The sequence below is a fragment of the Chlorocebus sabaeus genome, chromosome 23 (genome assembly GCF_047675955.1).
Source record: "Chlorocebus sabaeus isolate Y175 chromosome 23, mChlSab1.0.hap1, whole genome shotgun sequence".
NCBI classification, from domain to species: Eukaryota; Metazoa; Chordata; class Mammalia; order Primates; family Cercopithecidae; genus Chlorocebus; species Chlorocebus sabaeus.
The window spans coordinates 25,004,652-25,031,139 of NC_132926.1; the positions used below are offsets into that span (position 1 = coordinate 25,004,652).

The window sequence follows — 26,488 nt, forward strand, 5'->3', positions numbered from 1 at the left end:
CTCTTTAAGACTGGTCTTCCAGACATTCTGCCAAGTAATTGCATTATTTTTATAATTTTGTTGTCTAGTGAAAAACAACTATAAAATGGTAAAGAAGAACACAAATGATTTTTAGGGATGAAGGTTTTTTTTTATGTTGTTAACAATCTTTGAGCCAACATCCTAACCTCTCTGGCTCCTTTTAGGTAAAAGGAGGCAGACTGATCCTCGGTTAATAATCAGTTTTGAAAATTAATAAATCCAGGAGGAAAGAAGTTCTGGGTAGGGAAGAAATATCACTTAATAAACTTGTTTGGCTATTTGAGAGTAGCCATGATTAAAGGAATTCATGGATTCGTTAGAGGTTTTTGAACATTATAAGACAGAATAGTACCTACATTACACGAACATGGGCTCTTAGAGATTATCTAACTGAGGATTGGGAAAATATAGGCTTCATCTCATACACAAGCCCCCAGCGATAGTAGTGGCTGCCTAGAGCTGTGCATTGAAAAGGTTGTCACCAGCACGGTGGGTAAATAGTTTCACTATCAAAGGGTGATATCTACCTGACCTCAGTGCACGGGAAGGGAATGCCAGCAAGAGAGTCATGATTTGCTTTCCTTCATCTTGTCTGAGCCTTCGTTTTATGGAGAAGGGATCAGAACTCAAATAGGATGAGGTAACTTGCTTAAGGTCATGACTGCAAACCAAGGCAGGAGACCTGAATCCATTCAATTTACCAACCCATGACTATGTTATCACGTGGTACATTTTTAAGTACTTAAGCAGATCTCACCTGAAACTAGACAACACTAAGTTCACGAATCAAAAGTTATCATACTGGAATCTTTCCTATATCCAGTTATATACTAAATATCTGAATGTTTGCTTGTAAGTCGTGTTATTTTCCAGCTGAGATTCATAATCTGGAGAATGCAAACTGAAAATGCACAGTATAACTAGATTGTTTTGTTTGCATGGTATAGTGTTTTATTTTTGAAATGGCTTAAAATACCTTTAGGTGGGTGAATAGACTTTTTTTATTTGCTCCAGGCATCACCATTTCCTATTGCTTATCCTGTTGGAATTTTGAGTTTGCTCCTTTGATCATAAGCAAAGAGATTCTGATTAAAAGCAAAGATGAACAAACAAAACTACACAGTTTAGTGGTCATTTGAAATAATGCTTATTGTTTTTTCTTCAAAGGTACTGCCTATAATTTTGTTATTTTATTTAAGCATATATCCTATATGTTTTATGTCAGCTCAAAAATTCTTAGAACTGACGACTCTTCTGTTCACTGAGGGAAGGGTTACTCACACATACTTGACCAAAACAAACCAGGTTGAGAGACTAAAGAAAATGACGGTTCTTCACTAAAGAATCTACTAGAATTTCAGCAACAAATAACTCGACCACATTTGAATTAAGAACCCTATTGCGTTAATAGGTGTCCTTATTAGCATTATTCTTTAGGCCTGGTATCTTATATTTAGTGAGTAATTAGTTTTTAAAAATTTTTAAATAATTTCAAACTTACAGAAAAGCTGTAAAATAGTGTAAAAGAACCCTCATCTACACATCACCCAGGTGAGCCAATTGCTAATATTTTATACATTTGCTTTACTATTCCCTTTAGATAGACATAGATTGACTTTTCTTCTGAACTATTTGAGAATTGACTTTTACTCCTAAGTACTTCTGTGTCTATCTCCTAAGACACAGAGTATACCCTTATCTAACCACAGTACAATTACCAAAATCATGAGATTTAAGATCTACATAATACTAGTACTTAACTGCAGATCTTATTCAAATCTTATCGGTTGTCCCAATAATGTGTATTATAACAAAAAATATTTTTTGTATGGTTCAAGATCCAGCCCAGGTTCACCACGGTATTTAGTTACCATGTCTCTTTAGTCTTTTCTCTCTCTCTCTCTCTCTCTCTCTTTTTTTTTTTAGATGGAGTTTTGCTCTTGTTGCCCAGGCTGGAGTGCAATGGCGCAATCTTGGCTCACAGCAACTTCCACCTCCTGGGTTCAAGCAATTCTCCTGCCTCAGCCTCCCGAGTATATGGGATTACAGGCATGCGCCACCATGCCTGGCTAATTTTGTATTTTTAGTAGAGATATTTGCTAAACTTTCAAACTGGTATTACATTTAGTAGAATATTTTTAGTTTCACCATGTTGATCAGGCTGGTCTCATTCCTGACCTCAGGTGATCCACTTGTCTCGGCCTCCCAAAGTATTGGGATTACAGGCGTGGGCCACTGCACCTGGCCTCTTTTGTCTTTTTAAATATGGACCAGTTTCTCAGCCTGTTGTGTCTTTCATGATATTAATGATTTTTTTTTTAAGAGCACAAGACATTAATTTTAGAGAATATTCCCTAATTTGACTTTGTCTAATATATCCTTATGAATATATCCTCATGAGTAAATTCATGTTGTGCATTCTTTGAGCAGGAATATCACAGAAGTGATGTGTGCCCTTCTCAGTGCATCACATAAGGAGACACAAGATATCTTTTTGCTCCATTATTTATGTGCATTTGGATTGACTGTTTAAGATGGGCCTACTAGTTACCTCCACTTTGTAATTACAAGTGATTTGTGAGGAGATACTTTGAGACTATGTAAATATCCCATAGCTCATCAAACTTTAACCTGCTAGTGGTGACCTTCATCGAGGATTCTTGCCTGAATCAGTTGATACTCTGGGTTACAAAATGATGATTTTTAAACTTTATCATTCATTAGTTGGCATTCTACTATAAGAAAAACCCTTTCCTTTTTATTTATTCACTTCTTTATTTATCTATCAGCCTATCTATTTATTACAGATTCTTATATTATTCAATGGTTTCTAGTCTATTACTTATTTTAATACTCATTATTTATTTTGATACTGAAATTGTCCCAGATTTCATCAAATGGAGCCCGTTAGAGCCAACTACTGTGCTCATTTGACATGCCCACATCTTTTTGGCTGGGCACAGCGGTTCACACCTGTGATCCCAGTAGTTTGGGAGGCCAGGGTGGGAGCATCACTAGAGCCCAGAAGTTCATGACCAGCCTGGACAATCTAGCGAGATCCTGTCTCTACAAAAAATTTACAGATTAGCTGGACAAAGTGGCATGTGCCTATAGTCCCAGCTACTCGGGAGGCTGAGGAGTGCTTGAGCCCCATAGGTTGAGGTTGCAATGGGCCGAGATCACACTACTGCACTCCAGCCTGGGCGACAGCAAGACCCTGTCTCAAAAAGTAAAAATAAAAAATAAAAATTTATTTTTAAGTACTTCTTTACTTTCTGGCACAAAAGGATGTTCCAAGTTCTTTTTTGTTCTATCCCTACCCCAAGACTTTTCTCCAGAAAGTCCTGGTTCTTTTTAGTGGAAAGTGTTATTTCGGAATCAAGAGCTGGGTGGTATGTGTGAACATTACTATTGCAATAGAGATCATCTGGTATTTTTACAGTCAACCAATAATTTATTCCTAACCTAGGGAGGATTCCTTAGGACTGTATTTTCCAAAAACAAATAAAATATCTTACTCATAGGTTTCCAGATTATTTGGAGATTTTTCCACCAGATAACTGCTTGGTACATATCCTTCATGCCTGTTAAAAGGAAAATTAGTGTTTAGAACTACAAAGAACTAAGTTTTACATTGTCTTATAGGTTTAATCCATTAAAAGTCATTTAAAGATTGGGAAATATCATATTACTTGGCATTTGCGATAAGCCATTTTAAAATTTAGAATAAAAGAATTGGTAGGCCAGGGGCGGTGGCTCACGCCTGTAATCCCAGCACTTTTGGAGGCTGAGGCAGATAGATCACGAGGTCAGGAGTTCAAGACCAGCCTGGCCAATATGGTGAAACCCTGTCTCTACTAAAACTACAAGAAAAAAAAAAAAAAATTAGCCAGGCATGGTGGTGCATGCCTGTAGTCACAGCTACTTGGGAGGCTGAGGCAGAAGAATCGCTTGAACCCAGGAGGCAGAGGTTGCAGTAAGCCGAGATCATGTCACTGCACTCCAGCCTGTGCAACAGAGCAAGACTCTGTCTCAAAAAAAAAAAAAAAAAAAAAAAAGAAAGAAAGAAACTGGTAAAACTAATAGCAACTTGCTGTCTGTTAAAGGCAGGTTGATTTCACTACTAAAATATGAAACATAATAGAAAAGAAGTGGCGATTTTACTTAAAAAGTTCTGCTTGCTGCTCTCCTTATTGTGAAATTTCCTCTACTGGAAAAAAAGATTAATATTCATTCTCTATTTTCTATAAGGAAACATTTTTGTGTGATAATCAACATTTTTTTCCACTTTAGTACTATCATTTTATAGTCAGGAAGCGAAAATAATTAAAATATAAAAGATGACTTTCCAACCACAGATTCTAAAAGACACTACCAGTTGGCATTGTAAGCTTTTTAATGTAAGGCCTCCCTAATTGAGCTTCTTCAGATATGAATGGTATAAACACAAGAAAAAAGGATAAAGCTAGGCTAGATTTGGGGATCAGGAGTCACTTTTGAGCAAGAATTAATAATTGTGCATAAACAAAAAACATAATAAACAAAATAAGAATATCAAACTTCTTTACATTTGTGTATAACTTTGTAGTTTTCTTTTTTTTTTTTTTGAGACGGAGTCTGGCTCTGTCACCCAGGCTGGAGGGCAGTGGCCGGATCTCAGCTCACTGCAAGCTCCACCTCCCGGGTTCACACCATTCTCCTGCCTCAGCCTCCCGAGTAGCTGGGACTACAGGCGCCCGCCACCTCGCCCGGCTAGTTTTTTGTACTTTTTAGTAGAGATGGGGTTTCACCGTGTTAGCCAGGATGGTGTCGATCTCCTGACCTCGTGATCCGCCCATCTCGGCCTCCCAAAGTGCTGGGATTACAGGCTTGAGCCACCGTGCCCGGCCAACTTTGTAGTTTTCAAAGCACTTTTACGTTCATTATCTCATTTAATACCACAAGGTGAAAGTGGCATCCCTTCCGCTCTCTGGATCTCTGACTTTATACCCGTCAAATGAAGGGCTTAAATTAGATTATACTTAAAATCTAGTTTAAGTAGATACTCCATACTATGCCAATGTAAAAAGATGACTGATAGGCTGGGCGCAGTGGCTCACGCCTGTAATCCTAGTACTTTGGGAGGCTGAGGGGGGTGGATCACTTGAGCTCAGGAGTTTGAGACCAACCTGGGCAACATGGTGAAACGCTGTCTCTAGAAAATATATAAAAATTAGCCGGGTGTGGTGGCATGCACCTGTAGTCTCAGCTGCTTGGGAGGCTGAGGCATGAGACTCGTTTAACCTGGGTGGTGGCGGGTGGGGGTGGTGGTATGGAGGTTGCCATGAGCCGAGATCATGCCACTGCACCCTGGCCTGGGTCACAGAGCAAGACTCTGTCTCAAAAAAACAAAAAAACAAAACAAAACAAAACAAAAAAAGATGCCTGATAGTTTATTGCTCTTTATTCCATAACATGTTCTAATTTTCTTATAATAAGGCCAATTTTCAATCTAGTGATTATGTTTATGGGAAATGTGTAATCGGTGCACAGAGTTGTGAAGAGTGAAGAAATCGAGACTGGCGATGCCAAATACAGGATGATTATCTTATATTTCACTCCTCTGGCAGACATTGCTAAGCAATCACGGCATAGTTTCTTTGCAGAATTGGACATCTGCCCTCAGAATCATCCTTCGCACAGTGCTCAAGGCAGCCATTCCAACCGAAGAAAGTCAGCTTATTCTGAAATTTGCCATTCCTTCTGTATCACTCTTGTAATCCCCTTAACTGTGTCTGGTGTTGCCATACCATACTTTTAGAATTATATTAATGGATCAAGTAATATTTTGCTTTTCAATAGAATATGCCACCCAAAGCTGGGCCATCTACACAAATGATAACTCTCATACTTGTATGTGGATACGTAGACTTCCCAAAGCTCTTTCACTTCCATCATCTCATTGATTTTCTCAACACTGTGATATAGACAAAGCTGACATTATCATCTGCATTTTACAGTTCAGGAAATGGATTCACAGCGGAAAAGTGACTTGGTCATCTGTGAATGACATGGTCACACATATGACATGCTCATCTGTGAATCCTCAGCTACATATGACAAGAGTAGCTGATAAAGTCCGAGTCCTCTGTCTCCCCATCTTGTGTACTTTCCACTATACCACACTATCACAAAGCAAACTGGGGAAATTCCATAATGCTGACTGGCTGCTGGGGTGTCCTCTTTGATGCCCTTTGAAGTGCATAGTTAAGCCTTTCCACAACTCACCAAATGAAGGGTTTAACTATCATTTGGGGAAGTAAGACCTAGAAGAAATTTCCTGGTACATTAGATATGCTAAATAAAGTCAGTTGATTGAACTAATGAATTTCTAAGTCCCTTTGGTGTTTGTAGACCCTGTAGACAGCCTTGAACCTATTTCAGATATGGGCCTGTCTATAATGGACAAAGAAAAGGTGATGTGACCACCCTTAATTGTCTTCATGAATCAACTAAAGAGGGAGGTTCCAGGAGAGGAGAGTTGGAGTCTGTTCTTAGCTAGCAAACTACACTGCCTCTCAAACCATTGTTCTGAATCTCGTCACCTTTTACCCTATCTCACTTCTGTCTTTCCTACCCCTGCAATGGAGTTGATGAGCCTACCTAAAGAGGAAGCACTTTGAAAATGTAAATTTTGGTGTATGTAAAAGGTAAAGCCTTATCCTTAAAGATATTTGTGCCCCTCTTTTCTTTTTTTTAACCCATCAGATTGGCTTTTTTAAAAAAGTTCAATGATACCCAGTCTTGGCACTTCCATAACTCCATTAGCAGGAATGTAAATTTGGCAAGCTTTGTGAGGAAATTACATGGCAAAATTAAGATATCACATACTCTGACTCAACTGTTGCACAGTTAGAAATGTGACATATAGGCCAGGCCTGGTGGCTCACGCCTGTAATCCCAGCTACTTTGGGAGACCAAAGAAGGAGAATTGCTTGAATACAGTGGTTTGAGACAAGCCCAGGCAACACAATGAGACCCCACTTCTACAAAAAATTTAAAAATTATCTAGGCATGGTGGTGTGTGCCTACAGTCTCAACCACGCAGGGGTCTGAGGTGGGAGGATCACTGGAGCCTGAGAGGTCAAGGCTGCAGTGAACTGTGAGAGTGCCACTGCACTCCAACCTGGTTGATAGAGCAAGACCCTGTCTCAAAAAAAAAAAAAAAAAAAAAAAAAAAAAAGAAAAGAAAAGAAAAGAAAAGTAATGTTTTTTATATATATATATTTTCCAAAGATGGCCAAGATACATGAATACAAGATCTTCATTAAAGCCTTGTTTGAAACAGCAGAGGAAACAAATAAACTGGCAACTAAATGTCCCACCATAGAGGGTTATTTAAACACTTATAATATAATCATACATTCTAATATTGTGCAATTATTATTATTTTTTGAGATGGATTCTTGCTCTGTTGCCCAGGCTGGAGTGCAGTGGTGCGATCTTGGCTCACTGCAACCTCCACCTCCCAAGTTCAAGCAATTCTCCTGCCTCACCCTCCCGAGTAGCTGGAATCACAGGCTCCTGCCACTACACCCAGCTAATTTTTTGTAGTTTTAGTAGAGATGGGGTTTCACCGTGTTGGCCAGGTTGGTCTCGAACTCCTGACATCAGGTAATCAGCCTGCCTTGGCCTCCCAAAGTGCTGGGATTATAGGCGTGAGCCACTGCGCCCGGCCTATGCAACTATTTTAAAAATGAGGTAGATTTGCATGTACTGGTATGAAAAGATCTTCAATGTGTATTAATATCATTAAAAATTAAAAGCAAGATGCAGAACAGAATGGATCAACTTGGTACAAGCGAAAAAAGGATGCATTTGCATAGGTATAACTTTTGTTTATGATACACAAGAAGGTATTAATAGTGATCCTTTTTTTTTTTTTTTTTTGAGACAGAGTCTTGCTCTGTCACTCAGGCTGGAGTGAAGTGGCACCATCTCGACCCACTGCAACCTCTCCCTCTTGGGTTCAAGTGATTTCCATGCTTCAGCCAGTGGAGTAGCTGGGATTACAGGTGTGCACCACCACACCTGGCTAATTTTTGTGTTTTTAGTAGAGACAGGGTTTTACCACATTGGCCAGGCTGGTCTCAAACTCCTGGTCTCAAGTGATCCACTCGCCTTGGCCTCCCAAACTGCTGGGATTAGAGGCGTCAGCCACTGCACCCAGCCGAATAGTGATTACTTTTGGACTTGATGCGGGGGCAAATGGAGGGTGGCTTATTTTTTATGTCTATTTCTCTCTACTGTTAGTTAAGTAAAATGTTGACATAAATGATCCATATGTTGCAATTACAGTTTTCTTTTTTATATTTTAAAATTAATAATAACCTCATACTTTGAAAACATTTAAACCCTTAATATTAAGATACAAAGATGTTCGTTGCAGTGTTGTTAATATTTGCAAAATATTGGAGATCACGTAAGTGTTCAACAAGGGAATTTGCTAATTTAGAGTACATTTATGGCAGGATTGATGCAACCATTGAACTCATATTCTGGAAAATATTCCAGAGCATGGGTTAATACATCTGATATATTAAGAGGAAAAAAAAAAAAAACCGTAAAAGGCAGTGTGAATCTCATGCTCGGTATTTTTTTCATTCAAAAGTTGCATAGTGGGAAAGTGGTATTTGTACAATCTTACTTTCTCCCTGAGTCAAGTGGATGGCTAGTTCAATGACTGCGATTGTAACTAAATCTTTAGTATCTTCTTTCCGATGCATCCTAACATAATTATCAGTCTGTACCATCTCTACACACACGTTTTCTTTCCACCAAAAATAACCACTTTCTAATGGGATGTACCTTCAGCCTCACTTAACACTCAAGAACAATAGCACTATACAGAGTAAATTGCCAAGCTCCCAAATTGAAGATGTCAGTGGAAAAATCCAGGGTTTTTTTGAGATGAGTTTGGGTCTGGAGTGCATGAGATGGGGTGCAGGGAGCAAGCATAGCAAGTGACTGCCTCAGAGTCACTTCTTGAGAAGAGGAAAAACGAGCCTCAACTACTTCCTCTTCCTCCCTCTTCCTCCTGCCTCTGCTCTCCTCTCCCACCTCAGTGCTGCGGTCACGCTTCGGGAGATAGGACAAATCATCCTGGTATTTTATTTGTTCACACCACACCTCAAACAGAGGGACAGCAGTCACAAAGATGCCTTACCCATTCCTGTCCTGGACTCTCCACCAGTGAATCTCAGAACTGTCCAGCAGGCAGTACTCTTCGTTGCGCCGCAGTGCAAGTTCCTGAGGATCATTGGTTTGGTAGTCATACAAGGCAATGACCACAGTTTCTTCAGGTTCCCAAAGTGGTCGCTGGGGAAGAGAGACAACAAAACCAAGCAAAGACATAAAAAAGGAGGGAAAATGCCTCCTTTCATCGGGGTGTCTGGGGAGACAATCTGCCTTCCTCTGGTTGACTTTCTTTATGAGTTAGAGTTACGGCACTGAACATGGCAAAAAGACATCAGTGCTTGGAATTAATTACATGGCTCATTCTATGAGGTAAATTCTGACCACAGTGAATTCCAAGCAGCCACATGATTTTCACAAAAGTCTGCTGGTTTCTTTATCCGCACTATGTTATATGCGGCAGCCTCTCTGCCGGATGCATCATGCCCTTGGCAAAGGAGATACAGTCAACATGAAATCTTTCAGTTTGTGCTTTACTGATATGATTTGTGGGTTTATCCAGATCTACAGAATCATAGGTTATTGGAGCTGGAATTCCTCTAACAGATCATTTAATACACTTTTTCATTTAGGATGAGGAAACTGAGGCCCAGATAAGAGAAATGGACCTGGCCAATCTACCACTTGAATTAGCCCTAAGACTCTCTCTACTCTAGCACCTGTCTCCCTTCCTTCTCCAATGGGCTCTATTGCTGATGTCTCTGTTCCTCAGTCCCTTTCTTAGGATGACATATTGAGGACATGAAGAAAAGACCACAAAGCACACAGTTGCCAGAGTTCAGGATGGGCATGCCTACTATGGGTTAGCAGACTTTGTGAGAGTAAATGTGCGGAAAGATTGAGTTCCTCACTAGAATGTGATTTAGTGTTAGGAAGTCACAAGTTCTCTGAGTACATTGAAGCATTTGGTGGCATAAAAATACTGGAGCTGAAAAAAAAGTCTCATCATACTGATGTAGTATGTTATCTCAACTGAGCCCAGATCGGATTTTTTTTTTTTTTTTTAAATAGAGACAAGATCTCAGTATGTTGCCCAGGCTGGTCTCAAACTCCTGGGCTCAAGTGACCCTCCTGCCTTGGCCTCCCAAAGTCCTGGGAGTACAGGCATGAGCCACTGTGCCCAGCTGCAGATTGGAATTTGAAATCTAGATATTTGTGGAGCTTGTGAGGATGTGTAAATGGGATGCTACAGAAAAGAGCGGATGTCCTGAGGCTTTTGCTCTAAGAGCTCATGGAGGGAGGAATAGTGTTCAAGGATGCTTGAAGAAGATGAAGGAGAGCTAAGGCATTCATCCCACTGTAGGTCAATTCATTGGTTAATATCTGTGAAGAGAAAGATCAGAGCACGGTCCTCAAATTACGATGGTACCTTTCTGTAGGAGGCACACTGGACATGTATTTTTTTTTTTTCTAACAATCATGCAAGCTTGGAATATGGGGATTATTTTGAATATCACAAAGTTTGAGGTATGCTATAGGCCTTTAATGGGTGATGGCCAAGAATGCAAAATGCTCTGTAGAGTCCCACATTCCATACAACTTTCGAATATCCTTGTAAACATTCACGTGATGAGAAACCAGCTTATACAATAATTATATAAGAACATCCTGAGCCTAGATCCTATCCGTACCCTATCCAAAGTACTGGATTTCCCAAGAATGCAACTACCTTGTACTTTGAGGGAAGACTATACTTTGGTTCAGAAGTTTACCAAGAGTTGTTCATCATTTTGGAAAATTATATCACAGGGGTAACGCTGTAGTTGAGTCCCAATGCCACAATTTTTATCAGTTGCATTTGAGATGTCAAATCCAACGGGATCCTACCTACAGGTGCAAGAAAATGACTATTTCGTTCTGTCTTCCAGTGCAGTCATGCCCCAATATTTATACAGAAACACATACTTTATTTTATTTTTTTAAATTTTTATTTATTTATTTTTGAAATGGAAATTTTGTTATATATATTATTTTTCCTTCCTTCTAAGTATTACAGTTAGAACATTTATTGATTTTTTTTAAAAAAGTATGTGTAATACAAAAGTTAGCCAGGTGTGGTGGCACATGCCTGTAGCCCTAACAGCTGCGGAGTCTGAGGAGGGAGGATGGCTTGGACCCAAGAGACAGATGGTGCAGTGAGCTATGATTGCACCACTGCACTCCAGCATGGGCAACAGAGTAAGGCCCTGTCTCAAAACAACAACAAAAATTAAGTACTTTAATTAAAAAAAAATATGTATTCATATGTTATATTATTTATGAATTTCTTTTCAGGATAACAAAAGGAGCCTTACAAAATATCCATCATTAAAAGGCAGTATTGAGTTTGATAAGGTTGGGAACCATTATTTGAGTGCGAAAATCAAGGGATGGCATTTGGAGAAACTGAGTCTGTGGGCTCAGGAAGGGTTGTTTGGGAGCCTCCATGATGTGGTGAGGCATGAAGGGAATGAGGATCCTGTCTCCTGGCCACTCTGCTACAGGCCTCAGCATAACCTGACCCCCCAGGACCTCTGCTGGTCCCAGGTGGGAAGAGCTCCACTGGGCTGAGGGGCCCTCACAGGGAGTCCAGGTAGCAGTGGCAGGGATAGAGTGCCTTAGTAGGCAGCCAGCGAAAAAGGACACATGCAGACACATTCTAGTGGCCCCTCAGCAAGCCCTGGGTTGACTGGGAGGGACTGTAAGAGGAAGAGTTGAGTTCCCATGGATGCAGGGGGCCAAGAGGAATTGGAATTTGGACTTCAATGTGAAATATGACCTTGTTTGTATCCATAGGCAAGAGAGGCCTGGGATTGTCCTTCACTCTGACCATGGATATTCTCCATCTTGAACAAAATAGCCATCCCCCGACCCTGGAGGACTGGCCCTGCTCACAGTGTTTCTCACATAGAGCATGAGACCTGTTGGCTCAGACTAGATTAAAAACATAGTTTCTCTGTATGACAATCCGAGATGTCATTACCACTCAGGGAGCAGAACGAGAAGGTGAGGAGAGAAATGACTCCAAGTGGCTCAGATAAGAGAATCGTTGCATCAGATTTAGACATGCGGTTGAAACTAGAACAATGATTCCAAAACCCTTGTGGTCAGAACACTCAAAACAGTATCCACGATACTCCTCCAAGAAGGCTGAAAAGCCAAATGGCAGAGTGCAGGGAGAGAAGGATCAGCAGTGTATTCTGGCTTTCACCTTCATTGATACCAAAAACAAAGACACAAGAGCAGCCTGGCTTAAGACGGGAGGTGTGGGTTTAGGCGGGACTGTTGAGGGAACCATCTGCAAGGGAGGGCAGTAGGATTCTGAATCAGGCCTTCAAGGGGGATGGTGAAATAGTCTTCAGAAGGTCAGTGAAAGAAAAGGAGAGAGAGCTCATTCTCTGCTACAGTTTCAGTTTCTTTTCTGTTGTGAGGGAGTAGGCTGATGACAGATCTAAACACCAGGCTGGAGCTTTGAGGATTTAGAGCTTCCTTTATGGGGACGCTGCCAGTTTTGAAATGTCACCATGTTGGCTGAAGGGAAAAAAGACAGAGTTCATTCTTCAGGAAGAAGCATGAGGAAACGGAATCAGTAAACTCTGGTTAAAGAATTTGCTCTGGAATGAAGAGCGAGTACTCAAATGTGGATATTGGTCGGGCACAGTGGCTCACGCCTGTAATTCCAGCACTTTGGGAGGTCGAGGTGGGTTGATCGCCTGAGGTCAGGAGTTCAAGACCTGCCTGGCCAACAATGCTAAAACTCCGTCTCTATTAAAAATACAAAAATTAGCTGGGCGTGATGGTGAGCACCTGTAATCCCAGCTACTTGGGAGGCTGAGGCAGGAGAATTGTTTGAACCTGGGAGGTGGAGGTTGCTGTGAGCCGAGACTGTGCCATTGCACTCCAGCCTGGGTGACAAGAGCAGGACTCCATCTCCAAAAAAAAAAAGTGGATATTGGTGTTAATATTATCATAAGGTCAGGGCCATATCCCCTACCTAAAGGTCATGATCCTTTCTCCCATCTCTTTTTTTTTTTTTTTTTCATCTCCTTAACCAAATAAGCTGCCCTAGAGTAGGTACTGTGCTATCTAAGACTTGTAAGTCAGTGTATTATAGATCAGTGAGGAGGCTTATTAAAATGCATATTCCTGGGCTCCTCCCCCAGCGTTTTGGACACAGCAGGTCTCGGGGTGGGGTCTAAGAATTTGTATTTCTAACATGCTCCCAGGTGATACAGATGCTTCTGGTCCATGGACTATACTTTGAGAACCACCACTCGAGTTAAAGACCACCACGCCAGAACCCTTGCATCCTACTAAGTTGCTAAATGGCCTTGGAAAAGCCTTAAGACCTCTCTTGGGGTTTCATTTCCCAAGCTTTACAATGAGAATAAAACTAAAACCCTCTGAAGTGGATAGAACAGACAGTAAGTTTTCAAATAGATAATAAAGGGGTTGAAGTGCTTTGAAAAATATAAAATACCAACAAATGTATGTCTCCAAAATGCTTGCATAGAGTGAGTATGCACCTTTTTTTTTTTTTTTTTTTTTTTTTTTCCTGGAGACAGGGTCTTGCTCTATCATGTGGGTTGAAGTGCAGTGGCACACAGTCATGGCTCACTGCAGTCTCGACCTCCTGGGCGCAAGTGATCCTCCTGCCTCAGCCTGCCGAGTAGCTGGGACCACAGGCGTGCACCACCACACCAGCTAATTTAAAAATTTTTTTTCTAGAGATGGGGGTCTCACTTTGTTGTCCAGGCTGGTCTCGAACTCCCGGGCTCAAGCAATCCTCCCACTTTGGCCTCCCAAAATGCTGGGATTACAAGTGTGAGCCACCATGCCTGCCACACTTTTATAGACAGTGCGCTGCTACTATAGTCCAAAGTGGTCAGGTGAATGGCCACCCAATTTGATATCAGTATTTGTTGAATAAATAAAGTGACATGGAGATTTAGCAGCTGAATGGTTCTTTAAGGGGACAGACCCCCAAGTCAGTTGAAGCCCAAAAATACCCAATGTGTTGAGTTCCGCTGAATCGTGACAGCCTGTTGCATGCATCCAGGGTTTGAAAAATATGGGCAGAGGGGAATATGAAATAGGAACATGCCAATCAGGTAGCTTGTGGGCCGACCTGCACCCGGAGCTAGGGCTCTCACTCACCCTGTTGTCTTCAGGAGTAGGAGGAAGAGGCTTCTTTGAAGCTGAAAAGAGAAAAACAGGAAAAGAAAAAATGAGCATGAAAACCAATGGACCCAACCGGAAGTGAGCAGCCAGGGGGCTTTTCTGAGAAAAAGGGCCCAGGGAAAACAACAGAAGAAAGGGGGCCAGAAGGAGTAATAAGAAACAGTGAAACCCGACTTGGCTTTGTCAGAAGCTGTCTTTTATCTCCTTGGGCCTGCTGGTTTCTGATTCCCTTTTCTAGTAGACACCAGAAGCTTCCAGAAGTCCATATTCAGGGGCCCTGTCTCTCTGTATTCCCAGGAAAAGCCTGACAGTGGGGTTAGACTTGCACCCTTCCCTGTAGGCATAGAGACTTCTGGGAATGTCTCTGCCACCTGCTAAACTCAGGAGTGGGAATTGGTGACTCAGGGGGACAGTGACTCACTAGCTTCCTGACTCAGTTGTGAGCTTGAGGAGGGGGTGGCTAAGGTGGGAGGTCATTGTGCTGCTTTTTGAGTGGGCTGGAATCCACTTTTAGTTGCCTTAAGGCATCTGAATATGTGTTATTTCTGCTTCTTTCAAACTATACCAACCCAGCATCTCTCTGTCTTTGTCTTTCTGCTTATCTCTGTTTCCATGTCTCCCTCTGTTTAGCTCTCCTCTCTCTTCTCTCTTTCCTCCTTTCTCTCCTCTCTCTTTCTCTTGCCCTCTCTCCTTCCTCTCATCTCTTCATACTCGTCTCCCACTATTTCTCCTTTGTAGCTCTGCAAAGGCCATTCCTGGACTCAATGAATCAAAGGTGTGTGGCTGTGTCTGGGGCTCTCTGTGGTACGGGAGGCACTGCACAGGCTTCAGGCTAATACAAAGACATCCTTAATAACGAGAGATGAGAAGAGAATGGGCTGCATAGGTAGGTGATGAGTTCCTCATTTCTGTAGGAGGTTGACTTGAAGTTGGACAGCCCACATCAGGGATACAGTAGAAGAGAGTCACACATTGACACTGGAGCCCAGCCCCGTGCAGACTTGGCAAGAAACAGTAGGCTGGGATAGTGACCTGGGTATGCGATGACCAGAGAAGAAGGAAAACCCCTATAATAGGAAGCATGGCTCCCATTTAGAACTCAACTTGGAGCTGGGAGACTGATGTTCTAACTCTGGCTTCACCAATACTAGCTGTAAGCCTTGGCCACTTCCATCCCTGGATATTCTATGACTGGTGTCTCTTTCTTCTTCCTCTGGCCTTGCTTTTCCCTTCCTTCCTTTCCATCTGTGTGGGGTTGGTATGTGGAGAGATCAGGGCCAGTTCTGGTTGAAGACATGGGTGTTACTATGGGTTGGGTGTGGCTGGGTCTGTTTTTACTCAACCGAGTCTGTTGCTTCCCAAACACACACAAGTTCTGAGGCTATATCTCGGCCTTAGATTCTTTCAACCACCAATAAGGAAGACAAGTAGACACAATTACCATTTATCGAGAACTCTGTATATGTTGGCAGCTGTACTGCTTTCCACAACACCATTGAATCTCCCAGCTTTACACGTAGCTACCTATTATCATTATCCCCATTTTGCAGGTGAGGAAATGCACTTAGAGGCTCAGAGGGGTTATCTAAAGCCCAGTGCTCATAGACCCGCACTGGCAATGTGCTCGGTACCAGGAATCCTGTGAGCCTCCACCCAGGGAGGTGACCATGAGCTGTATTCACAGTGCAGTGTGTTTCTTGAAAACTCTAGTCTCAACTGTGTAAAACTCGGATCCACGAAGTTATTTAACCAAATCAGAAGAAAGTAGAGTGAGGAGATGCTCAAGGAGGAGACAGCAATGGGTTGCAATGCAAAAGCAAAACCATTAGCAGAGTGACTGCACGACACCCACAGCAGGACCCCAAGAGTGCTCAGGCCCTGGTTTCACACGGGGAGCAGCTCAGCATGACCAGCCCTCCTGCACTGGAGTTCTGGTGAGTCATTCAGATGTTCCTAGCACCTCAGTCACATGTGTATCACTTGGAGGAGGGAAATACTGTGCGCCCCAAAGAGGAATAGCTGCAGCATGCATGGTGCAAACTACAGAATGGAAATACTGAGTCAAAGAATTTCAGAACTGGAAAGGGGCTTAGATATTATTTCATCCTAAGCCCCTCAGAACTCCTTGCTATTTTTGAGATGAGGACACTGGGGCCCCTTGATGGCCAAGTCACTCATCTGAGGGCCCAGAGCAAGGCATTGGCAGAAGTTTGGAGACCAGATCCCTGATTTTGGAAAGGGCTTTCACTCACTGAGGTAAGCCCATGCCGTTCTGTTATTACGGTGGATCCCATCCATAGAAAATTTTCCATTTCTTTTTTATTAAATATTGGCCCACATGAATATGGTCACAGGACTAATGTGGAGGATCACTTGAATATTTACCAATTTCTAAAACTTATTAAGTATTATTCTTCTGGGCCCAGGGATGGATTACGTTGAAGGGCTTTTTCCCCAAGACGCAGGGTGAAAACTGGTGGTTTTTAAAGTGGTAATGAGAGGGACTATGAATCAGGAAGGCACAGAAAACCGAGCCATGTGTTACATCCGCCTTGGGTTGCCAATTTTCAGTATTAAGTTTTAGTGCACAAAAGGAAATGATAAATGAGAAGGAGAAACTATGGCAAAAGAGGTTGAGAAGAGAGGAACATGGAAGGAGAACAATCCACACGGTCCATCATTCCTATGCAACAATGGAATTTGCAGAGCACTTCCAGCAGTGTGACTTGGAGCATACTGAATTGCTCAAAGCAGCCCATTCCCTTAACATGACACCATCTACCCCACATGGTTGAGAGGAACAAGAGCATAATGAATGTGAAATGCATTCGAGTGGAGTTGTATGCAACTGGAGGTTAAGGTTCGAAAGTCATTACTAAAATCCCATTGCAGCCCAGTCCCCTGGACCTGAGCCTTTAATGTCAAAGGCAAAGAAATAGCTTTTTTGTTTTCACTTTGCATTTAGACTGTGGCCTTCTCCTCTCTGAGATTGTGGAGGTCAAGGGCAAGTTTGAAGAGGAGGAAAGGAGAAACTACAGAGTAAAAAGTAAAAGAAAAAAAAATTCCTCTCACCTTTAAGGCTATAGAGTTGAATTTGTATAATTAAATATATGTGTGATATGATGCCACTGTGAGAAATAAATATTTTATATCTCTTAAGGTTGCCTCTGTAATTTAAGACTTAAATAGGCTGGGCGCGGTGGCTCAAGCCTGTAATCCCAGCACTTTGGGAGGCTGAGACGGGCGGATCACGAGGTCAGGAGATCGAGACCATCCTGGCTAACACGGTGAAACCCCGTCTGTACTAAAAATACAAAAAACTGGCCGGGCGAGGTGGCGGGCGCCTGTAGTCCCAGCTACTCCGGAGGCTGAGGCAGGAGAATGGCGTAAACTTGGGAGGCTGAGCTTGCAGTGAGCTGAGATCCGGCCACTGCACTCCAGTCCGGGCTACAGAGCAAGACTCCGTCTCAAAAAAAAAAAAAAAAAAAAAAAAAAAAAAAAAAAGACTTAAATAGACCATGCCATTCAAATGCAGGTTATAGCAGGGCTCCTCAAACTGTACTGTGCACATATGTCTCCTGGGATCTTGTTAAAATGAAAATTCTGATCTAGTAGGTCATGAGTGGGGCCAGATCATTTGCATTTCTAACTAGCTCCTAGGAGATGTTGATGCTGCTGGTCCAAAGAACACACTTTAAATGGTCAGGAGCTATAAAGACATCAGCTTTGAGATGGAAGCACCAACAGACTGGTAGAAAACACAGATGATTCCTCTTGGAAAATTCTGAAAATGTAGAATTTTGCATTCCATTCCTGATACCCTCAATGATTGAAGGCCAAAAGCTTTTACCTTTCTATGGTCATTTCACAAAGAGTAGAGGGAATTCCCAGTCTCTTACCGTTCTTGGTTGGATCATATTGGGCACAGCCTGCTGCAAGCTTCTCCAGCTGAGAGCAGCACCTCCACTTCCCATCCATCCAGAAATTAGGATGATATTTAGGCACCAGACTGTTATTATTCCTCGTTTCTGAAATAGGTTGGCACCAACAGAAGAGTTATTTCCAGGTCAGTCTATCAAGGGCTACCAATTTTATACCATCTCGAGTTTAGACCTGGCTGAGTGAGCCTGAATGAGTATTGTCCAGACCACTTAGAAGCATGGGTTGACCTGAGCACATAAATGCACTGTGCTATTTACTGGGGTAGTTAATGTTACATTTAGGCATCAGCATATCTAGGCTCACATCCGGCTCTGCCTTGCATTAGTTGTGTGTTCTTAGGTTGGGCAAACCCTCATCTGAGCCAATGAGATTGTTAAACACTGGGCTCTACAAAAGTGCCTTTAAGGGTAATGAGAAGGTTGAGAAGGTGGAATCACCATCCCTCCAACTCTCCTACCTTTAACCACAGCAACTTTGGTTTTTTCCCTTGTAGGTTTGTGGCTTTGAAGTAAGATTTTGGTTGGGGAAAAAAGGGTGCTCTGCTACTGAAACAAATACATACATAAGGCACAGAACAGGGTTGGGTGTAGTGGCTTATGCTTGTAATCCCAGTTCTTTGGGAGGCCAAGGCAAGAGGATCTCTTAAGTTGGAGATTAGCCTAGGAAATATAGTGAGACCCCTTCTCTACCAAAAAAAAAAAAAAAAGAAAAAAGAAAAAAGTTAGCTGGGCATGGTGTCATGCACCTGTAGTCCCAGCTACTCAGGAGGCTGAGGTGGGAGGATCACTTGAGCCCAATAGGTCGAGGCTGCAATGAGCCATGCTTGTGCCACTGCACTCCAGCATGGGTAACAGAGTGAGACCCTGTCTGATATAGTTTGGCTCTGTGTCCCCACCCAAATCTCATCTTGAATTGTAATCTCCATAATTCCTACGTGTTGAGGGAGAGACCAGGTGGTGGTAACTGGATCATGGGGATATTTTCCCCCATGTTGTTCTTGTGATAGTAAGTGAGTTCTCATGAGACCTGATGGTTTTATAAGTATTGGGCAAGTTCCTCCTTCTGTCATTCTCTCTTCCGCCACCTTGTGAATAAGGTGACTGCCTCCCCTTCACCTTCCACCATGATTGTAAGTTTCCTGAGGCCTCTCAGCCATACAGAACTGTGAGTCAATTAAACTTCTTTTCATTATACATTACCCACTCTTGGGCATATCTTTATAGCAGTATGAAATTGGACTAATACACTGTCTCCTTGAATAAATAAATAAACAAACCACAGAACTAGATAGCTAATTTCTAATGTTCCTTCCAGTTTTAACATCCTGTGGACGAAATCCCTTCACAGAGGGCAAATAGCCAATGATCATAACTGGGGCCCTTTTGATTACTTTTTTTTCTTCCTTTTTTTGGTGGGGTAAGACCAGGGTCTTGCCAGTTACCCAGGCTCGGCTCACTTGGCTCACTGCAGCCTTGACCTCCCAGGCTCAGATGATTCTCCCACCTCAGCCTCCCGGGTAGCTTGGAGCACAGGCGTGTGCCACCATGCCTGGCTAATGTTTTTATTTTTAGTAGAGATGAGATCTCACTATGTTGCCCAGGCTGAAGTGCAGTGGCATGAGCATGGCTCATTGTAGCATTGAACTCCTGAGTTCAAGTGATCCTCCCACGTTGGCCTCCCAAAGTGCTGGGATTACAGGTGTTAGCCACTGCAGCCAGCCCATTTTGATTACTTCTTACTTTTGTGTTTGCTCTATGTCCCATGACTGTTAGAACTGTGAGCACTTTCCGATTTACCCAGCACTTGTCTGCTCATAACTCATTTGAGGCTCACAACAACCTTGGGATAAGATACACCTTGTATTTCTATTCTCATTTTTTTTCAGGTAGAGGAATTGCAACTTCAGAGATAACAAATAGTTTGCTTATCCTTAGTCCTCATAGTTTCATAGAGGCAGATTAGTATTTGAATCCAGATCTTCTGACATATCCAGTGCTTCAGGCTAAAGAACAATAATGGTAACATTGATCGAGTGCTTTCTTTGGGATGGGTATTGTCCTAAGTCCTCAATCATTCAGTTCTCACAACAGCTCCATGACTGTTTTTAGTCAAAATTTATAGAGACACACGAAGGTCAAGGAATTTTACCCAGGGTCACATGCTAATCATTGGCAGAGCTGGGATTTTCACCTTCATGCCTGGCTCCACACCCCATGTGCTTAAACACTACTGCCTCTAACTGTGCCGTCAGGAAGGTAAGGCTTAAGAAATACCCTTACCAATGGTCTGAAAGGCTTGAAAGCTAGCTGATATTTATTACGTGCTGTCTATGGGCCAACCTAGTTCCCAGGACTTTGCTCAAATCAGCTCCAAAGGCAGGTGCTGTTATCCCTTCCTTTTCTCCCTTTTAAATAAATGGGAAACTGAAGCACAGGCAATTAAGGAACTTGCCTAAGTGTACATAGCAAGTGACAGGCTGGGATTTAAACCCAGGTCATTTCACACTAGGGCCTATGTTCTGCTTCTTCATACTATACAAGGAGTTGGCAAACTTGTTCTTAAAAGGCCAGACAGTAAATATTTTAGGTTTTACCGACCATGAGACAAAATCAAGGGTCTTATGTAGGTACTTATTTAACTATTTGAAATGAGTTATATACAAATATTGCTCAGAGCCTGACAAGAACAGACAGCAGGCTGGATTTGGTCAGCCCTGAATGATACCAGTTATTGCCTCCTGGGCCCGGAATGAAAACGTGGAAACTTCCACTAACCCCAAAAGGGAAACCAGCCATCAGCTGCTCTCACACCACAGTCTATTCTATTGTGGAACCCAACCCTACTATAGGATCAAGGGTGTCAGTGATTCAATGGCAAAGGAGTTTAATTACCTTCTTTAAGGGCCAGCACCCAGCGCTGCCGGCTCTCACGATCTGGAGCAAACACATATAGGAGGTAGTTGTCATGCATGACCTGGAGACACACACAGAGTGCAAGGTGAGCAGTGTGCATGGAGCTAGTTGACTGACAGCAGACCTACTGAGCTGAGAGTGGGGTCTCGGGTGTTTATCATCATATAGGCAAACATTTGGGTAATTAGGGGGCCAGTATCCTTTTCATCCAGATGTTTGGGTGCACGAAAACACAAGGTAAGCTTGTCTCAGATTCCATGCCCCAAGAGAGCAATCGCTAACTAAAACAGCAGGAGAAAGTTCTCCTCTTGACTAGAAAGCACATTTATTTCTCATCTTAAGTTTTTAGTGATTAAAAAAAATATTTCTGGCACATGAAAGAGAAAGATATTATATGACAAATGTGTAATGAGAGTTTTGAAAACTTCTTATTTTGAAATAGTTTAAGATTCACAAGAAGTTCCAGAAATAGTACAGAGTTCCTGTGTACTTTTCACCTACTTTTCTCCACTGATGACATCTTACATAACCACAGCACATTTTTCAAAACCAAGAGACTGTCATTGGTATAATACTGTTAACTAAACTGCAGTCTTCTTTATATTTCACCACTTTTTTAGGCACTCATTATCATTGGGACTTTGAACAACTGAAAAATACATGCTATTCCTTTTATTTTCAGTCCTCAAAATTCCAACTCATGAGGGTCACTTTTCCAGTAGGAAAAAAGTTCTTTTCTATGCCACATTAAATATATACTCATCCCTCAGGTTGGTAAGCAAGAATGGTACCCTGGAATGTGCAAGGAGATATCCATGCCTTTGAAGCCAGAAGTGCCAAGATTCACACATAAGGTAAGGGCTTTAAAGATACCCTCCACTAACTCTGTTCAGTAGAATTTTGGGAGGCCGAGGCGGGTCGATCACGAGATCAGGAGTTTGAGACCAGTCTGACCAACATGGTGAAACCCCATCTCTACTAAAAATACAAAAATTAGCCGGGCGTGGTGGCATGTGCCCGTAGTCCCAGCTACTCAGGAGGCTGAGGCAGGAGAATCACTTGAACTGGGAAGGCAGAGGTTGCAGTGAGCCAGGACTGCGCCACTGCACTCCAGTCTGGGCAACAGAGTGAGACTCTGTCTCAAAAACAAAAGAACTTTCCGCAGTGATAGGAGCATTCTATAGCCAGTGCTGTTTCAGTACAGTAGCTGCCAGCCACGTCCGGCTATTGAACATGTGAAATGTGCCCCGTGTGACTAAGAAGCTGAATTTTTAATATCATTTAATACATTTAAATGTGAACATGCTTGTGTGTGGCTAGTGGCTACTGTACTAGACAGTGCATTTCCAGATAATCCTCAGATTATAAAATCTGAATCTTTGTGCCTCAGAATCTCCAAGCAATTCATACCCAGCAATGGCAATACATTGCTTCAAATCATGAGTAAACTGCACTTAAAGCACGTTAGGTTTGGGGCCCCGATAGCAGCTTTATTTCTTTCCTCACTAATTAGGCCTTCCCTTGAGGAAGAGAAGACATGAGGGAAAGGGGTATGAGGAATAACCACCTTTTTAAGATTTTGTGCTTAATGTGTGTTCAGTAAGTGAAAGAATTAACAAATAAATGTCATTGATTGAAGGAACACATATATTTCCTAATGGGATTTATCTAAGTTCTAACCTTGGAGCAGAGAGTCATCCCTGTCCACCTTCTCTCACAGTGACTGAGGCCTTTTTTTTGTTTTGTTTTTTTGATGGAGTCTCACTCTGTTACCCAGGCTGGAGTGAATGGCATGATCTCAGCTCACTGCAACCACTGCCTCCAGGGTTCAAATGATTCTCCTGTCTCAGCCTCCCAAGTAGCTGGGATAACAGGCACCCACCAGGATGCCCAGCTAACATTTTGTGTTTTTAGTAGAGAAGGGGTTTCACCATGTTGGCCAGGCTGGTCTCGAACTCCTGACCTCGTGATTTGCCTGCCTCAGCCTCCCAAAGTGCTGGGATTACAGGTCTCCCAAAGTGCTGGGATTACAGGCACCTGGACATGACTGAGGATTTTAACCACAGTCCAGGAAATGGGGAACTACCCACCTGATGGACTTACCTGAAAAGGGTATTTATAGTGGCATGGGATGCTGATGTCACTTTTCACAATCTCGACACATTTGATTCGGGACAGCTCAATGGACCCCTTCAGCGTGCGCTTCTTCTGTGGGGAGACAAGCACATCCCATTCATGTAAGAGAGAAGACAATATTTTTGTCCAGATTGCTCCAGAAATCTACTACTAGATAAGATCCACTGAGTTTTTAACAAATTCCAACCCTCCAAGCCAAATATCCAAAACTGCCTCTTGGCCCTAAGTGTGGGATAAACACTCTGAGCAGACTGCTGGGAAAACATGCCTTCAGAGTCTTCTTCTTGGTGACAAGCTTCCACTCATTGAGACACTTGGTCATGTACCCCACTGCCCTTGTGACAAATAGCAGCATCGGTAGAACTCGTAGCTGAGATGCATAGAGAAATCCATGGACACATATGTGACAATTTTCTCTTCTCCATGTCTATCCATGACCATATTAGCATAGTAACTGAGCTGGGGCCTGACTGGATTGTGGTGCATACCCTTAGCGGCACCTTTTTTTTTTTTCTGCCTCTGGCTTCTCCATGTCCTTTAATTATCTGCAGTTCCACAATGACACCCCCAAAGGACATTGCTGACTCTGCTCTACAACTACCTCTTCTCCACGTCCTCCCCAACCTCCCCATCAAATATTACTAGGCCTGTGTCTCATTTTCTTGGAAACTTGCTAGCTGTATTTCCCTGATAACTAATTCACATGATGGTGTTTGTGATTTATAATGATGTTACGTGTTACCTATTTCTAAGGATCCTTGTGCTTAGAGAATGGATCTCAGGGGATTTGATACATTACCCAGTGGAACAAATTCCATTGGTGGTCTATCAGACTCCAGGGAAAGATAGTTAGGAAAATGTTTTTGGATGGAAGAAGCCTTTCACAGGTGCCTAGAATTGAGCTGCCATTCAGAATAGACTTTAATTCAGCTCTGGTACCAGTTGCAAAATACGTCATTATACGCACTACCAGTCAATCCCAAAAGACACGCTTCTGAATGTCATAGTCCCAAATGCTGAAATCCTGAAAGATAAAAATCCCTAAAGTCTAAGTCCCTAACATCTAAAATCTCAAAAATCACGATTAGTGAATTTTCTGTTGTATGCAGGATAGCCTCATTATGTTAGTTGCATCATATTAGGCAGAACTACTGCTTTATTATTGTCTTCATTTGGAAATTACATGTGGTTTAAGATGTGTATGGGTGCCAAATCGATGAGGGGTGGACTTGTTGACTTAATTTTAGGTGTCAAATTGACTGGATTAAGGAGTATCTAAGGCTGGACATGGTGGCTCACACCTGTAATCCTAGCACTTTGGGAGACCAACATGGGAAGATCACCTGAGATCAGGAGTTTGAGACCAGCCTAGTGAAACCCCACCTCTACTAAAAATACAAAAATTAGCTGGGTGTGGTGGCAGGCGTCTTAATCCCAGCTACTCCGGAGACTGAGGCAGGAGAATGGCTTGAACCTGGGAAGCAGAGGTTGCAGTGAGTTGAGATCGTGCTACTTTGCTCCAGCCTAGGCAAAAGAGTAAAATTCTGTCTCAAAAAAAAAAAAAAAAAAAAAGACGTGTCTAGATACCTGATAAAGCATTATTTTGGGTGTGTCTGTGAGGGTGTTTACAGAGTAGATTAGTACATGTATCAGAATGGACGAGGTGGGGGAGATCTGCTATCAGTGTTGGTGGATACCATTGAATCAGCCAGGGACCCAAAAAGAACAAATACTGAAGGCAAATTAGTCTCTCTCTGAGAGTTGGCACAGACTTTTCTTCTGCTGTTTTAGATCCATCTCATTAAAAGACTTAGGTTGTCTATCATAGTATTTCAGGTGACCATGGCTATATAAGCTATTTGTTTTTTAAAAAAATTTAAAGGTGAAATATATTGCATATTAGTTTTTTTGTTTTAAAAATCAACTTTATTAAAGTATAATTTACATACAATAAAATTTACCAGTGTACATTTCAGTGAGTTTTGACAAATGTATACAGTTGTGTAATAACCTCCATAATTAAGATACAGGAAAAGAAATAACCAAAATCAGAGCTGAACCAAAGGAGACTGAGACACAAAAAACCATGCAAAAGATCAATGAATCCAGGAGTTGGTTTTTTGAAAAAATTAATAGGATAGATAGGCCACTAGCTACACTCGTAAAGAAGAAAAGAAGGAAGATCCAATTAAACACAACTAGAAATGACAATGAGGATGTTACCACTGACCCCACAGAAATACAAATAATCAGAGAGACTACTATGAACACCTTTGTGCACACACATTAGAAAACCTAGAAGAAATGAATCAATTCCTGGACAACATACACCCTCCCAAGACTGAACCAGGAAGAAATTAATTCCCTGAACAGATCCATAACAAGCTCCGAAATTGAATCAGTAATAAGTAGCGTACCACCCAAAAAAAGCCCAGGACCAGATGGATTCACAGCCGAATTCTACCAGATGTACAAAGAAGAGCCAATATAATTCCTACTGAAACCATTCGAAAAAATTGAGGAGAAGCGTCTCCCCCACAACTTATTCTATGAGGCCAGCATCATCCTGATACCAAAACCTGGCAGAGATACAACAAAAAAGAAAACTTCAGGCCAATATTGATGAACATTGAAGCAAAAATTCTCAACAAAATACTTGCAAACCAAATCCAGCAGCACATCAAAAAGCTAATCCAGCCAGGCGCAGTGGCTCATGCCTATAATCCTAGCTCTTTGGGAGGCTGAGGAGGGCGGATCACTTGAGCCCAGGAATTCGAGACCAGCCTGGGCAACATGGTGAAACTCTGTTTCTACAAAAAATCACAAAGATTAACTGGATATGGTGGTGCAAACCTCTAGTCCCAGCTTCTCGGGAGGCTGAGGTGGACAGAAGTTGCAGTTAGCCAAAATCATGACACTGCACTCCAGCATGGGTGACAGAGCAAGACTGACTCAAAAAAAAAAAAAAAAAAAAAAAGCTAATCCACCATGATCAAGCAGGCTTTAGGGATGCAAGATTGGTTCAACATATGCAAATTAATAAATGTAATTCATCACATAAATAGAAATAAAGGCAAAAACCA

General features: G+C 42.1%; 1 protein-coding gene across 1 annotated transcript in view; it reads right to left on the bottom strand.

Moving 5' to 3' along the window:
* ITK (IL2 inducible T cell kinase) overlaps window positions 1–26,488 on the bottom strand; it is a 74,964-nt gene that overhangs the window by 23,342 nt on the left and 25,134 nt on the right. The window contains exons 2-7 of the mRNA XM_008015137.3: window positions 23,373–23,477; window positions 21,249–21,330; window positions 18,315–18,443; window positions 14,392–14,432; window positions 9,227–9,378; window positions 3,540–3,605 (exon numbers count right to left, since the gene is read on the bottom strand). Of these exons, the coding sequence (XP_008013328.1) occupies window positions 3,540–3,605; window positions 9,227–9,378; window positions 14,392–14,432; window positions 18,315–18,443; window positions 21,249–21,330; window positions 23,373–23,477 (575 nt within the window). The remainder of the gene's footprint in view (window positions 1–3,539; window positions 3,606–9,226; window positions 9,379–14,391; window positions 14,433–18,314; window positions 18,444–21,248; window positions 21,331–23,372; window positions 23,478–26,488) is intronic.